The sequence below is a fragment of the Aptenodytes patagonicus genome, chromosome 2 (assembly GCF_965638725.1).
Source record: "Aptenodytes patagonicus chromosome 2, bAptPat1.pri.cur, whole genome shotgun sequence".
NCBI classification, from domain to species: Eukaryota; Metazoa; Chordata; class Aves; order Sphenisciformes; family Spheniscidae; genus Aptenodytes; species Aptenodytes patagonicus.
Genome location: NC_134950.1, coordinates 136,343,211 through 136,359,971, shown reverse-complemented (window position 1 = coordinate 136,359,971; position 16,761 = coordinate 136,343,211). Strand labels below are relative to the sequence as shown.

Here is a 16,761-nt window from a genome sequence, read left to right as displayed (position 1 = left end):
AAAAGTATATAGTAAATAAAAATACTTTTCGTATTATTTTAACAAAAGTGCTGCAAGAAACTGAAACAAAGCTTGTCCTAGCAGCCAAACGATCCCAGCCTTACATCTGAGCAGGAGGATCCTTATCTCTGGCAAACTTTTTCCATTTCAAAAAGATGCCTGTGCCTGTTCTGCACTGAAAAAAAATCCTAGGACCTGCAGAAGTCTTTTCTTCTCAGAAGATAAAGAGGTTGGCTTATGAAGAACAGGTGATCACCTGGGGCTATGCATTCATTCCAGCAGATGAAAGATCGACCGTCTGGAATAGGACACTCTCTCCAGAACATGACAGAACTAGATTCAAGTCCCTGTTCCTCCTGATTCAGACCAGAGACTTGAACTTCAGGTTACCTCCACAGCAAGCATGTACCTACCTCTTAATTACTTACTCTTACTCAACACGGAGCTATAAACTGACAACCTCATTGATAGACTCATTTTTTTCTTGGCTTGTAGTTGAAGACTAAGTCAAAACTGCAAACTATCGTCTTACCCTGGTACAGCTCTCTCTGCTAACGCTGGCGGAGAAGGGAAGGAGGGTATGAAGGTATGAAGGGAAACAGCAAATTCCTGTGCTGACGTGCTAAATCCGTTCTATTTCAATGACTTCAGACATCTATACCACCTCATAGCTATTCAAGCCACGAAAGTTTCTGCAAAAACTTTTACTGTGCTATAGTTGTTATGTCCACTTGATCCACAGTTCTGCAAGAGATGCAGAACAGCCTCCAAAAGCCAAAAGCAGTAAATCTGCACTCAAGCTACCCAATAGATCTGTCCCAGCCAGAGCAGATACAACAAAAGCAGCGACGATTTTTTGAAAAGTAAAGCACAGATTTCACTCACTGACTGCATTCAGGCATCATTCGATGTCATCATTTTAAAGAATATTTTTCCATCGGAGCCCTGATTACTGACCATCAATTCAACAGTACCTCAGCGCAAGGCCACAGCTTTGTCAGGCTAACAAAACCTGCAGCTCTGGACACGTCCTGATGTTCACTCTTGTCTCCTTGCAGGCGTCCAGCTGGACAGGTAGGTGCACCCTAAAATAACCTTGATGTGTCATGGCTGGAATTTCCTCAAGAAATTCCTCGGTCGTGAGTAATCTATACAACCCGAGGCTCTAAATCGTAAATCTTCTTTTGTAAGCCTTTTAACAGCTTCAGCCCAACCACTAACCTGCTTCAATGAGCAAATCATCTGTCTTCTTAATGAGACCACTGATTACAAAAGTTAGTACCCGGTAAATTAACAAAACTGTTCTTCAGTATCTGTTGTCCTTCTGAAAACATACCTGCCCCCCTATAATATCTCTGTTTCATCTTGAACTGGCTAAGTCACAGAATCACTACATTCAACCTCTATGTACTTATATACTTTTAAACAGTATGTAACTAATTAATATATACATTAATCTGTAAAGGGATTACAAGGTGGATTTAGGAAACATTCCCCTCCCCACTGATGCATGGAAATACTGGAAGAGCCCCAGCCTAGAATATAACTTGTATGGTTGAATAAATAAATTCATATTCTTTAGTTCTCTAATGAACACATTAGAGAATCTTAAATTTCCTTTGAACATTAGTGCCAGTTTGTAGAAAGCTTATTCAGTTGATCTGACTATGAAAACGGTACGATAATCTAAAGAATATTTTCCCCATGTTGCTGAGGTGAAAAGCACTTTTACGATTTTGCTAAGACAAGGATACTATAAACAGATGGGATTGTCTTAATGAGTGCAATGCTTCATTGAAATAATAACTGGAAACACTGTACAAACAGTATCACGTCTATTACAAAGGCATTAATCAATTGAATTGTAGTTGCTTAAAAGGAGTTAAAAAAAAATACAGTTTAGTGCAAATATGCCTCAAATGCATCTCAAATGTATGCTTGAGCAAAAAAAGCTATGACAAATTACTTCAAATGGCTTTACATCCGGAGCTTGCTTTCTATATCCTAATTAATGCTAACAGTAAGCAAACTTCTCAAAAAAAAGCAGGCTCATTTTATAGCTGAATATTTCAATACAGATTTTTCATCTATTTTCTGTCAAAGCAATTGTTTTAAGGGAATGAAATATTTAAATAACATAAAAATACAAATATCCAGCTTTACATTTCCCTAGGCTTCTGAGTGTGATTTGCATGTAATGATAAAATTAGAACTGCAAGTTTACGTAGTTATTTTTACTCTAGCCCACATTTGATATTAAAATAATTTCTGTGCATTTTAGACAACCATTTAATTTTATTTATTTATCAATACATTGAATCTCATTGTAGGAATGCAACAGCACAGAGAAGCAGCTTATCTGCCTATTTAGAAGCTTATTTACTACTATTTACTTTCTACTCATTAGCAAAACTGAAGTTTCAGGAAACCTAACACATATGGTAGGTTCAGTGCCTTAATTAAGAACCTTATTCTAACACATTAGCAAGTGGGAATGGGGAAAAAAAATCACTATACTTTAGTTTTTGTTTTCCTCTACAAGTCTGTGAGCACCATTACAGTTAGAGCACTTTGCAAACATTATATTCACCAGAGAGGAAGCTGGCACTGTGTGCTACAGAAGAACACCAGTTCCAACACACCAGTCTAACCTGGTCACAGCAAGCTTCCCGTGCCAAAAACAAATAAGCAGCTCACATATAATAGAGTTTGAGCACAAAACTTTTTAAATTATAGGACTTTTTCAGAACACCTTTTTCTCCAGACCGTAAATCTGGAAATAAATGAGAGCATACCAGAAACCTGAAACAAAAGCAGTATGGACTTTCTGACTTGGGTACTTAAAATATGAAGTAAAAATGTATGCATGTACAAAATGATCATATATATATGTACACCCCAATTTTACACCCTCCAGAACACGCCCAAACTGAAGGAATCCCTTCTCTCTCCCACCATAGTTCCAAACTGAGCTTTCCTCCAATGAACCACCCAGCTGTCACATATTTTCCCTCTTCCAGACCATCTGCTTTTTCTGAGAAAAAATAATTATATTTCATCTCCTTCTGAACCAGCTACCCAAACCAATCCATGCTTCACCTGCCCATTGTGGGCCACAGACCTCCAACACCACACCTTGAAGAATACCTTCAGGTACTTTATCTGCCCGAAAACCTCTGGAAGACCAGACTCTTGTGCATCCACGTCATCTACCTTTCCTACGTGAGTCACTTAAGTTCTGTCCTCAAACTCAGATGAAGATGTTGATTATTTATTTGAATGATAAAGGAGGAGGGGCTCACCAGTCCTCCTCACAGCCTCGCTCCCCATCGCGCTCCACACCTCATTCACTGTACAGGAAAAAAGTTATTGGGGTCATTGGGTACCAAATTCTTCAATTAGGCTGAGAGGTCTTCCTTCTTCAAAGGAAAGTACAAGAATCAGCAAAGCCCAATCTTACTACATTTGTGTTTGCTGTTAATGCTGGAAAACCAGGTGAGGTTATACTAATCTGAAGAGTACTTTAGTGCTTTAGAAACACAGTGGGTAGCACCAGAGGAGCCCCAACTCCATTTCCCATTATGTGCCTCGGACACAGTACACGTAGAGAGGAATTATGCATATGCACAATTCTAACCCTGCGTTCAAGTTGCGGGTTTTTTTGCATATTCCTAGAGAAGAACAAACCAGAACTCTGCTTTGGGCAAAAATTCCCCCTCAGCCATCTTGGAAAGAGCAGCTTTACTTCCAGGTGGGTTCCAAAGCCCCCAGCCTCAAACAGCAACACTGCCCCGGGCTGACTGAAACACACAGCCCTGCAAACCAGCAGCATTTCTGCTTTGAGATGGGCTGCCAGGAGGCCAGTCCGGCTAGCCGGCTCTCCAAGTGCAGGGAGAGGAGCCTGGCAGGGTGTTCAGGCGTCTCATTTGCAGACCGAACTCCATCCCTTTGAGGAAGGCAGATCATCCGTGAAAGCACAGTTTGATCTCCCCAGGAGGGAAAGCTGGTGAAAGCTTTAGCGATGGAATACTTGCTGAGAAATGAGGGCCCTGTGGAGAATGCACAGAGCCACTCCATTTTACTGCCTACATCGAGTGCCCATTAGCCTGTGTTTCTAAGAAAGTAATGTAAGAGTAAGCTATGCTTTTAAAAATAAAAAAAAAGAAAGATGGGCATGCTACACATAACTTTGTAAGGATACCACACCCTGAACATGTTGTTCCTCTAACATTTACAGCGAGCACAAGGGACTGGGCAGTAAGCCGATGCCAATGAATCTGCCATCACTTCTGTAGCAGCAGGATGAGACGGGAAGGTCTGAAAGCCCGCATCTGAGCGGTACTCACTACAATCCAGCCTGCTGCTTTTCTCCTTGGAGAAGAGAGGGAGCAGCTGCCCGGAGCAGCAAACCCTGCCCAGCCAGCCAAATCCTGCCACCTGCACATGCGCCAGAGCAGCTCTCAGACCACAAGGGAGGAAGGGAGGGAGAGGATGGGATGGAAGCTCACAGCTTCCTGAATGTGTGCGACCCACAGCCCCCACCACAGCAAAGCGTGGGTTTTTTCCAGTGAAAGTGAACTACCTGAGTCAGCTAAACTGAGAACCCTACGACAGACCTTGCCCATGTTCAGTAATGAACGTTGGTGACTATTCCTAATGAAGTCAATAGACTGGTTGGGGGCTTAGCAAATACACCTGCACCGAGGCCTGCAAGTCTCTCTTACATCTGGGCATGGGCTGCCTGGACCGTAGGGAAGAGCCATGTCACACCCCCCCACCCTACAACAACCAGCAAAGTGCAGAACGGGGCAGGGGAAGCACGCCATAATTTGTTATTGCCAGCGCTAGCTGTAAGATATTCCCCACCCAGAAATAAAGGGCACATGAGGAATGACCTGGGCTTCTGCAGTCTCTCAGGCGACATTTCTCTTCCCTGTCACCTCCTAGGTCTAAAGGCACATCCTTGCCCAAGAGCAGTAACCACTGCATTATGCCGCTCAGTATGGATATGAGCAGCTTGCTCTAGCTCCTGCTAAACTGAAGTCACTCATCTCCTAAATAGCAGCAATTGCTAAGTACCATACTTTTCAAAGGAGAAGAAAAGCTGAGCACTTCTTTCCTTTCCATTTTTGGAACTGTACTGTAATCTGTGCAGCTACAGAGCTGCAGCTGACACCACAGCACCCTTTGCAATGACTGGAGTAAGCAGCAAAAATATCCACTGAATTTTTGGAGTATCAGTCCCGACGTTCCCCTCTCCCCTATGCCCACAGCATCTGTAACCTTGCTTCCAAATCCTGAAACACAATTAGAAACCTTCCCTGGCTTAAAATCTTCCTTACTTAAGCACCTAAACTTTTAATTGCACTTTGCTGGTATGGTTTAAAGATATATGGAAATTCTGCCAGATGTCCATGGCTAGCGGATCTGCCGAGGAACAATTCAATCTCAGGGATTTGAGCCTGGCTAATTACCCTCCTCCCTCCTGCACACCTACTGATACAATTACATATTTGACTACACCAGACTAGACCTTATACGCTGCCGAACAGAACAGCACAGAGCTCTGAAATAAGATTCCATCCTTCTCTTTTCCTTTGTGCAGCCTTACTTCAGTAGGAATGAGCTCGCAGATGAGCTGAAAAGTATTTCTTTTCTAAAGCACATGCCTTTTTTCTACTGTCCAGTAAGCAGAAAATGGAATAAATTACATATACATTATAGCAAGATACATGAGGACTAGGTGCGATTTTTGTTGTTTCTTGCAGTTATTATCCTGGGCACCTTTAGATGAATATGCAATCAGAATAGAAATCCTTACCAGGAGAACAAAATTAGGATACATTGTGCTATAAGCAGAGCAGTCAAGTTTTAGTGCATTTTCAATCCAGTTATTAACATCTGAATAAGTGCTTTCAGAAGGATTAAACAGAATGCTGCTTTCTTCAGTGTCACTTTTGGTTGAAAACACAATTTTTTTAAAGAAACTGCTGAATTCCCTATCCAGACCATTCTTTTTAATTCACACTGAAAAACTCCAGCCAATACTTCCTTCCAAATATACCAGCAGCAAAGTAATTTTAAGACAATTTAAAGCAAGTACTTGAAGCACTCATATACCTTATACATTATTTAAATACACCCTAAACCCCAAATATTTCATAATCACTAACAATGATTTGGTAGAAAGCATCCTGAAGTCATCTGATATTTCCTAGGTGTGTAAGATATTAATAACAGTAACTGACAGTCAATGACAACATAATAATTTGTGTTGACAATTATTGGACTGAGCGCACTTCAGAGAAATGTAAATGCCAGAGGAGAGCAGCTACAGCTCCATGACTAATGTGTGCCCTGGATTCTGACCATCAGCTTTGCTATTTCAGTTTTGTGACCTGAATCTCCCTCCCCTACCAGAAAGAAACAAAAAAACCCAAACAAGAAATGTCTTACTTGTTCTGCCTTCTCCGGTGGTTTTCTGTCCGCCTGCAAAAACTGGCAGTTTTCTCTCGCCAGCTTCTGGACCAGCTCAATCCGTCCGATGTCATCTCTTCCCTGAAGCTTGCACAAAACCCCTGCCTTAAGGGTGGGAGAAAGAGCAAACAGATACTTAAATCCACAATCCCAGGACATGACAGCGCCACAAATTTCAACCTTAAAAGAAACACATCTGTTTTCTCATATTTGCGGTACTTCAGTGCCGCTTGCTGAACACAAACACGTCGCTGCCTCCTGGGAAACAACTGGAGAAGAGCTGAGGCACATCCGAATCTCCAAATGTATCTACTTTGGAGGAGCGAAGGCAGGGCTAACTAAATCAACCGTTCCTCTGAGTGTGACTATCAGATACGCTGTGTTTTATTTGTTCCTGTCAGCCTGTTTCCTGTTACATAAGAGAACAAGAGCAAGAGGTTAAAAACTCATGGGAAAGTTAGCCAGGAACAGCCCTGGAAAAAGAATGAAGCGCAACACAAGGCACTCCTAAAAATAACAGGCTACAACTCCCCCTGCTCCAGCTCCAACCATTTTTCACGTATGCAAGCCATAAGAGTTAAGAGACAGTTGCGCCACGTTTATTTATTCTGTAAATAACAAATCAGTATCTCCTGATTTTGTTTAGGGAAGAAAATGAGATTTGCTTTAAAAACTATGTTAGAACTATTTTTTTGGCTAATAATCTGCCAGTTATTCATGCTATGCTGATAGTGTTTTGTCATAACATTCAGCACTGGTTGTTTTATAAAAATGCCATATATATATATACACACACAGATAAAAAGACGGATTCATGCTTGCACACAGGCATACCAAACCCATCACAAAGTTAGCTGATGAGGGCTAAATTGCTCCCTGAAAAATCAGTGACTAATATCACTATCCATGATTTGGTCATGGATATAGCCTCTGCGTAACTGAGACCTGGCTCAACGATACCGCACGGCTTTTATTAGCCCAAATGTTTTCTGATGGGAACAGCATATGCCTTGAGAAGGCCAGGCAGGTGGCATGGCTATGGTATTGCCATATGACTTTAAAGACAATCTGCAAATAAACCTTTTTCCCCACTTCCTCCACCCTTTTCTTTCTACTGTTCATCCTGAGTTTAACTGAATCGGTATTTACTCCAAAATTCATAAAACATCTTATTAGTCAGGAGCAAAAGCCAGGGACGCCCTGATCCCTAACCTGTAATGCCATGCAGGCTTCATTCCTTTGGCCTGGAGAAAATCCTGCCCGTGACAGCTGAAGGTGTGAGAGTGCCCACCCAAACCATCCTACAGTCCACTGTTTTCTCCAAGGAGGATGGAAATGTGGGTTAAGGTTTCTTCAGCTGAGGAGGCCAACAAATCCACTTTCTGAATAAAAGTGCTTTAACGCTGATGGAAAAAAACAAGTTCCACGGCCACATCCAAAGAGTCATCCTTAATGAATTATTTGAAAGAAATTTTTACATGCCTACATTCCTTCAGTCTGGATGAAGGCATCTCCTCACAAGCCTGCATCAGGCACTTGTGCTCTGGAGAAGGAAAGAATTTCAGATAGAGCCTGTGCTTTGCATGTCCCATGCTTAGTCCCCAGCCTCCTGAGGCACCCAGCTTTCCCACATAAGGAACCTACACACTGGTTTGAAGGTCAGAAATCCACCAAGAAAATAAGAAATTGCAGCGCTTAACCTGAAGATCCTTACATTTTCTATGAGATTAGCTCCTGATCTTCTAAATCGAGGACATGGATTTATAAACCAGTTCTGAGACACCATTATCACCTGCAGATCAGGAGTGAGACTGATTTTATCAAATGTGGAAGAATATAATGAGCTAGTTGTGCCAACTCTCTTTAATCGATAGAGAAAAAGAGGTACTTATGAATTTTTTTTTACTCTACCGTAGACATTTAAAAATGGTCAGATGAGTTGTTTCCTAAAATTCTTCTTTTTTTCCCAGTAATTTGCACAGGAAGCCTAGGCAGTTGTCACAGACTTGGCTGAGGTCAGATGTCTGCGCTTCACAACGCTTTGATGGCTTGGGGACATCAGCTAGAGCCAAACCTGCTTATTTCATGGCTTCGGGATGCTTCTAGCAGAGAGTATACATCTGTGCACTGTAATCCCCCCAGGCTTGTAGGCTAAGGACAACTCAAAGTGTTATGGCCTATTAGGGCTCTGGGACTATTTTGGCTTTGGGACTGTAAAGATTGACAGCCTCTCTGGATCTGGGATCCTACTACTGCGGAGGGACTTTTCCCACCTTCATCTTGTGCCCAGCCAAGTCAGACCATGACCTACGAGCAGCATAGATGGTTACAAGTCCCTGTACTTCAAATGTCAGATGGACATCGACAGAAATGCAGTGTTCACTCTGCTGAACAAATATTTATTGATCTTGTGTATGAAGCAAAGCCCAATGGTTAAAACCACTTTTTTTTAAGCTGAGGGAGGGGGATCTCACTTTGGGGGGACCAATTGGCTTCAGTATGTTCAAGTGGAAGAAACATCCTGGAGAAAGACAACTTTTTGAACGCATGGGCCTCGCTCTCTTTCACCCCTCGCCCTGTGTTCAGACAGAGCATGTTATGGCTTTCTGCATGGAGGAGCACCCCCAGAAAAAAGTAACTCTAGATACGAGCCCATTACCCCTGCCACGAATACCGTCTGTATTCAAGTTGGCAATTTCATTAAAGAATCATATTGTCCTGTTTCAAATAACCACCAAGAAGTAGTCTTACATTTTAACATGTCCCCTCCTCCCCAACTATTCTTTAATTTAAAGAATTACAGAGAATGTGAAAAAAATATTTATTTTATTGGGTTTCCAGAGGCTAAAATGTCAACTAAAAAATTTCTGGGAGGGCTAAGGTATTATCAAGTTAAATGTACATGCTTGGCTCTGGGAGTAAAGAATGCACTTGAAATACAAAAGGCTAAACATGCTTTTTCATAATTAAGAAGAAAAATATGAATCCCTCGCTTTTAATTCTGATTTCCTCAATTATGCTGACTTTCCACTATAAATCTTTCTGCTAAATACTTATAAGAAAGCATCCAGGTCAACTAATTAATTAATTGATGACAGCTTCTAAAAGCTGGTTGGGAAGATATTGTTAAGAGTCTCCTATTACTGGTCATTTTCACTTGCCAATATAAATTTAATTTTCAAGCAATACCTTTGAAGCTGTTAGGCAAAAGGGTAAAGGCGAGCCGCCCTACTTGCAAAGTGCAATTTCAGTTTGTATTTTGTGTGGGCACACACCCTCCAAAATCCTGCATGCCCAAATGTTGGTGCTTAGTCCTCTAATTCATGTACACCAACAGAGACACAAGTACTAATTTATGTGAAGGTGAAAATCACAAAGTTGCATATTTTAACTGGCTTTAATTTAATGAATAATAAAAGAATGTAAAAGCTTTATAGTAAGGCTTTACTACCATTCACGGCACAAAATTACTATAATTAAAGGTGTTTATGCAATATTTGAAATGAAATAAAAAAGTTTAATGGGAAGGAAAGTAAATTTGTCACTACTGAGGTTGGAAAAGCAAAGATGCTGACAACACATTTTCTGTTTCAGCACATCCATTGGAAAACACACCCTCTGCAAAGGCCATAAATGAATATGCTAGCAGTGACACAGAGGTGAATTAAGACAGCCCTAGGCAGACACGATGGGCTTTTTTATTTACATTATTTACACTGTTTACAGCATGCTCGCTTTTAAAAATCCATGTACTGAATTTTTTCCACACTTCTACCAGTTTTGTCAACTAACTCCAATGTAAGTCAAGCCTCCATCCTGCAGAGCGGTGTTTAGAGCAGGCACCACACCCTTCAACTCTACTAACAGAAGAGGTTTGTGGTGGTTTGTTTTTTTTCCACCGCACCTCTGTCTCCTTCTGTGTCTGGTGAAAACAACATAATTATTACAGGCTTCACCTTTGATCAACCTGAAAACTTAAAACCATATGCCACTGCCTCGAAAGATCATTTGCTTTGCTCCAGTCACATGCACGGTCTCACTAAAGGGAAAAAAAAAAAATCATTCACACCCTTAAACCAAACTGGATTCGGTGTTTGCAGGATGTCGTTTTTATGGCACTGACAAACAAATTGGAGCAACAGCTGCTTTGATAACGCTCCTGCTCTCCTCCCAGTTGGGCGCTTGAACGCTTTTGTTAACTGCTCACTTAATAACTGTTTAATTTTAAATGTGTTTCAAATTCTTTCAAATTTTAGAAGCTGGTTTCCAGCCAAATAAAAGCTGAGCAAATCAATATCCCAATAATAAATTCTTATGGATTTTTATAATCTGCCCATGTAATCTTATTAGCTGGCTACTTAGGAGCTTTAAGCACACATGTCATAGTCTTTCTTTTTACACCTCTGACATAAATGTGAACAAACATTTAAAAAAAAAAAAAAACTACAACAATCAAGTAGAACTGAGCATATATGAAACCCAAAAAAGAAAACAGAAAGCCAGATTTTTTGTGCAGTGAGGTCAGTATTTCCCCCTGGGTCTTTTCTATAGCTTTGTAATGCACAGCTGAGCTCTAGAAGACTGATCCTCAGCCCCGCGCTGATGTGAATTAGGAATCAAAGTCGGGTAACAAAATTTTCACACAATAGGGCTCCTACTACACTTTTTTTTTTTTTTAAAAATAGACTTGAAAATGTGTGCAATTAAGAAAAGAGCAGGCCGTTTCCAAACATCTTGCTTGAGCGTTACTCTGAGGAGTATGCTAGAAAAGCCTAGTTACACACCGACGCAGTAGGCATATCCGCATGGTCCCCAACTCTTCTGCCTGCGCTCTCCAGGTGTCTGCCATGGCCCAGGTCTGCTACCAGAGCTGCCTACAGCCCCTCCTGGGCTCACTGTGGTCGAGACTGCCCCTACCTTTATTAAGATATAGGTACTGCTAACTTGGCTACATGGCTTGTACCCCTTCAGCTAGGCTCGCTCACAGAGAGCAGTGCAAATCCTGTCTTTCTCGCACACAGCTTTTTAGTGGGCAAGGTGTTAGGAGATAAATCAGAGACAGGAACTGCAAATTGCATACGTAGGAAGGAGAAAAGGTGGCAACTGGTAGGAAACATAAGATTTTCAAGAGGAATAGAAGAAAAAAAAACAAACAGTCAAGACTGGGAGAAATCAATTTTAAATTAAAAGCAATAATCAGTACCAATACAATGAGCAATATAGTTACACTTGCACAGTCTGAATGCATGAACTGAATGATTGAATGAACTGGAGATTAATCAAAAAAGTTTCACAGAATTAAAAAGGGTAAGCAATTCCACAATAAAATACTCTAAAATGCAGTTAAGTTTCTTCTGAGCAATATCTAGAAGGATGCTTTAGTTGTAAATGAGGGCAGTTAGGGAAGGAAAGAAAAAGGTTGTTGCTTACACTCGAGTGACGAATAAGTATCTTCAATTCATTGCATGTCTACTTACAGTGATTAAAATTAAATCAAAATGTCACATGCCTTTGCCTCCTAAAACACATCTCATTTTATTTTCACATCTGGTATATGCTATGTGTATTATCTAAAAAGAGCAGAAAGATAGTTTAAGAATGCTGTCAGATTTCAACATCATGGGATTAATTCCCAGGGTAATCATCAATCTTATTCTAAATAGTCACATAAGACAAGATCCAGCAGACTTTCTCCTTCATACAGGCTCCCTGTGCAGAACATCAAGGAAAATCCATTTCCCAGAGCTATTGAAAGCAGATCCTTCAACTTGTAGATCTGAAAAAGTCCCTGAGACGCCATTAATCTTGCACATTTACCTGAGCATCAGAGGTATCCTTGAGCTCTTCTAGTCCTCTTATTTCTTGACTGCTGTTTTCTTCATTTTGATGAATTGCTAAAATAAGAAAGAGGGAATGTATTGGAAGCAGGCAGGTTCAAATCATAAGATGCAGCAAAGCAGCATGGCCCAGTTTAGATCAAATAGGATGACCATTCAAGAAACCTCGTTCCAAGTTTGGCTTTCCAGTTAACTCATCGAGTGGTTTTGGACAAATCCTATAAGGTATACCTTATTTTTCCCAGGCAGTAAAATGCAGTACTAAATAGTTACACTCCTGCTACTGCTAGCCCTGATAAAACGGTGACATTTAAGGAAACTCCACTTTTCCATACATTATAACAAGACCCGATGACTCACAAAGAATAAAAAAATCAGACACCCCTTTATTTTCATTATATTGCAGAAGGTCAATTCAGACTAAACAAAATAAGCAGATTTATCCCTCATCTCAGCCTTGGAAAATTCTTTGTATGCATCTCAATCTTAACAAACACCACCACTATCCATGAAAATCATCTCCGGAAGAAACTGTAGCAGAAGATGTTCTATTGAAGGTTATTTGCTGCTGGCACAATAAGAGAAACGAGTAACTTAGCTCAATTAACATTGCTTAACACCAGTGAGTTTTGCCAGACTTTAAAGAAAAACGGTTTGGATCAAACAAGTAAGCTCTGGACGGGTGGAAACCAGAATTATCAGTTTACCTAGCTAAAGAAACAAGGACCACATTTGAAGAGACACATCAGACTTCCGTATTGCAAACAGCTATATCTATAGGTAGCTTTACTAGCTATAGTCCAAGATACTCTTCCAGTCAACATGCCCACCCGCTGTATTTTAGTGGGACATCAAGCCCTCAGCCATTCTGAAATGTGACACGTGGCAGGTTAGGAGGGTCAGACCCGATGAAACACATGAGAAGTGACTTCACCTTACACCGTACTCATTTACTTACAAGCACATACTCAAATATCATCGATCTTGTGTACGCATCGAACGATTTGCCAGTGTAGCCATCACAGTTGTGACAACAAAAGCATCCTTGAAGTGGTAGAGCAAATCCATGTCCTGAACACCACCAGACTCATGGCTCGGATGGATGGGAAGGAGGATATATCACTAATACATAGTGATGTATTTTCTGTATCAGAAGTAGTGTGGCCAGTAGGAGTAGGGAAGTGACTGTCCCCCTGTACTCAGCACTGGTGAGGCCGCACCTCAAATACTGTGTTCAGTTTTGGGCCCCTCACTACAAGAAGGACATCGAGGTGCTGGAGCGTGTCCAGAGAAGGGCAACGAGGCTGGTGAGGGGTCTGGAGAACAAGTCTTATGAGGAGCATCTGAGGGAACTGGGGTTGTTTAGCCTGCAGAAAAGGAGGCTGAGGGGAGACCTCATCGCTGTCTACAACTACCTGAAAGGAGGCTGTAGCGAGGTGGGTGTTGGTCTCTTCTCCCAAGTAACTAGCAATAGGACGAGAAGAAATGGCCTCAAGTTGCGCCAGGGGAGGTTTAGATTGGATGTGAGGAAAAATTTCTTTACTGAAAGAGTGGTTAAACATTGGACCAGGCTGCCCAGGGAGGTGGTTGAGTCACCATCCCTGGAGGTATTTAAAAGACATGTAGATGCGGCACTTAGGGACATGGTTTAGTGGGCATGGTGGTGTTGGGTTGACAGTTGGACTCGGTGATCTTAGAGGTCTTTTCCAACCTTAATGATTCTATGATTCTATGAAAACAGAGGTCCAGTATAAATCTTCACTCGTGGGTTTGCTGACATCACTTTACCAGCCAACCTCTGAAATTCAAGGTGAATGCTGAAAACACAGGGTCAATCTATACCTATAACAGAAAGCATGTATAATGGGGGTTAAATCCCAGCAGCATTTAAAGCTAGGCAAAATCAAAACGTGCTTGGGACATTGTGGCAATGTCACGTGTGACCCAGTGAAGCAGTAACCAGTCATTGCCTCAACAGCCCCATGTGGCCCCTGCTTTCCTAGTGCAGGTCGGGGTTTCCCAAGGTAACCTACTCCATCCAACCGAGCTGGGGGCTCTGTGCAGTCCCTTCTCTTGCAACCCACCTCCCAGCCTTCCTCCCCAAGAGCTACCTCATCCTCTTGCACACTCCCACACATGCGTGACCCCGTTCTACCCTCTGCCACTACGGGGGACACAAAGCATTCAGGACATCCATTTGCTATTGAATGCTACTCAGAACAACCGGCATGAGCTGGGAACATTGCAATGCCAGAAGGCATTAACGAATGTTAAAAAATGGTTGTTTGAGCAATTGCAAATCACTGAAGTCTGTGGCTGCGTTAGCAGAAACACATTTCCCCAACTCTCCTTTCAATTTTCTGATTTCTCCCAAAATCAATTTGCTTTAGCCACTGATGGGCAAAATATCCCCACAGACATTGGCTATTAATCATGGCATTTAAAGGAGTGGCACCTTGCTAGTAACAAGACCACGGGTCCAGGTTTAAGTGATTTACATTGATCCAGCCAGCTTTTCCAATAAGCCTGAGCAGATGGGCGCTCTGCAAACAGCTGTGCCAGGGGAAAAGGTTAGTGGCTGCCAACTGGCTTCTTGTCACCGGGCTCTATTACAAGTGTCCCATTCCCTGCCCGGTGCCAGGGCAAGCACCCCAGAGCATCTTCAACCAAAGCAAACAGGCGGACCTTTGAGGAGCAGTACGCTGTTGCTAACCTGGCTGGGCTGGCAGATTAGCAAAGGGACAGTATCTGGCCGGGGAGCTAGTGACAAGCAGCAAACACCCCAGGCTGAGGGTAGTAACACCCTTTCCCTAGCACAAAGGGAAAGAGAAAGAGGGTATGTGTCCACAACCCCAATGGATCCAGGTATCCTTGGGTGCTGAAAAATTTTAGCATGAGCAATTTTAAAGATGATGAGAAAACAACCTCAGTTTAGATGTACCCTAAGTGAACAGCTTCCAAAAAAAAAAAAACCCAGCTGTTTTTATCAACAATTTCACAGCTCAACTTTAAAAAAGCTGAAAAAGTTCATAGTCCAAACCCAGCCCTCCTTGGCTTCAATGTTGTTTAGACTGTGTAAGGAATGTAGAAAAGAACCAGTAAATATTTTCTTAAAGGAAAAGAAAAAGTCCCAGACCTCACACTGACGTTCTTGCAGCCCTCTTGGGAGAGAGGGAGCAGCCAGCCTCTTTTTCATGATATTTCCATCATAAACTTGATTTTTGTGTCCTCTCTGCCTCTTATCCAAACACATAAGAACCAGCCACGACTTGAACCCCTTTAACTACACCCAGGGAGCAATACTCAAGGAATCACACCATCTCATACTTTTTTTTCCATCACAAGAACATAGTCCCTTGAAGGCTGAAATGGTCACACAGACAAATAACAACCCTTAACTATATTTTCTTGGTTTCTGTATGAAAATGTTACTACGTGTTTTGTCTATAAAATACAGAAAAAACCACAAATCTCTTAAAATATTCCACTGTATTCAGAAATTTATGTTCACAGGGGTCATCACACACAGAGAAGAAACCAATTGCTGTATTTCTACACACAGTGTGCCTCCTAACCCCATGACAACTCACAGAGACCCCTTGAATTGGCCCAGGCGCTACCCTCGTGGACTCTTGTGCCCGCAATACAAGTTCTGTCATAAAATATAAGAATTCAAAGATAACTTCCCACTTACTGTCAGCTGGCCTTTTATTTTTTAATAAAAAGGCTTGACGTTGCAAATTCAACTGTAGGAAAAGTGAGCAGAAGGTTAGGGTGGGATGGGAAAGTATTTCCCAGGCGAGTGTTGATTCTGGGACAGTTCCCTAAAATTGTAACATGTACATACAAAAAAGTTGTGAACTTTGGAGCTGGGCCAAACCCTTCCTTCTCCGCCAGCATAAACCCGGCTTTTGTCCTTGATACGAATACCCCAGCATGTCTCACAAAGCAGCAACATCGGGGAAAGGCAAAGGTGGCTTACCCTGGTCTATATGTATCTATTTAATGTTGTGTTTGGGTTCAGGCTTAAGACCTGTGACAGAAAAAAAAATGCAAACAAACATAGAGTGACTAATTCCCTTTTCTACCTGCAGCATTTCTCCTCCTTTGGAGGAGAGGTCACCATGAATGAAAGAAGATGATGTTAAATGAGCATTAGCTTGCTAAGGTGCAGTTCAAATGTGTCCATTTGCAAATTAGCCTAGGGAATTCAGGATGTTGATTTTTTGTGGTCACTTAAGGATCACAAGGGCCATCATCTGATCTGAGTTCCTTGTGCCCCCATGGACCAGAGCTGAGATTGTGCTAGCAGATTCTTCTATAAACTAATGTTGGAACAAAGAATTCTTGCGGGGGAGAGCCTTGTCCTTTAGTAATCCCATTTGAGCTCGTTAAATCAGCAGAAAAAATAACAAAGAAATAAGAAACAAAACTAAATCATTTTGTA

At 41.7% G+C, this 16,761-nt stretch overlaps 1 protein-coding gene across 1 annotated transcript in view; it reads right to left on the bottom strand.

Annotated features, from left to right (window-relative positions):
• The window catches only part of RAPGEF5 (Rap guanine nucleotide exchange factor 5), a 163,927-nt gene that overhangs the window by 88,191 nt on the left and 58,975 nt on the right, over positions 1-16,761 (bottom strand). The window contains exons 8-9 of the mRNA XM_076331350.1: positions 12,295-12,371; positions 6,457-6,582 (exon numbers count right to left, since the gene is read on the bottom strand). Of these exons, the coding sequence (XP_076187465.1) occupies positions 6,457-6,582; positions 12,295-12,371 (203 nt within the window). The remainder of the gene's footprint in view (positions 1-6,456; positions 6,583-12,294; positions 12,372-16,761) is intronic.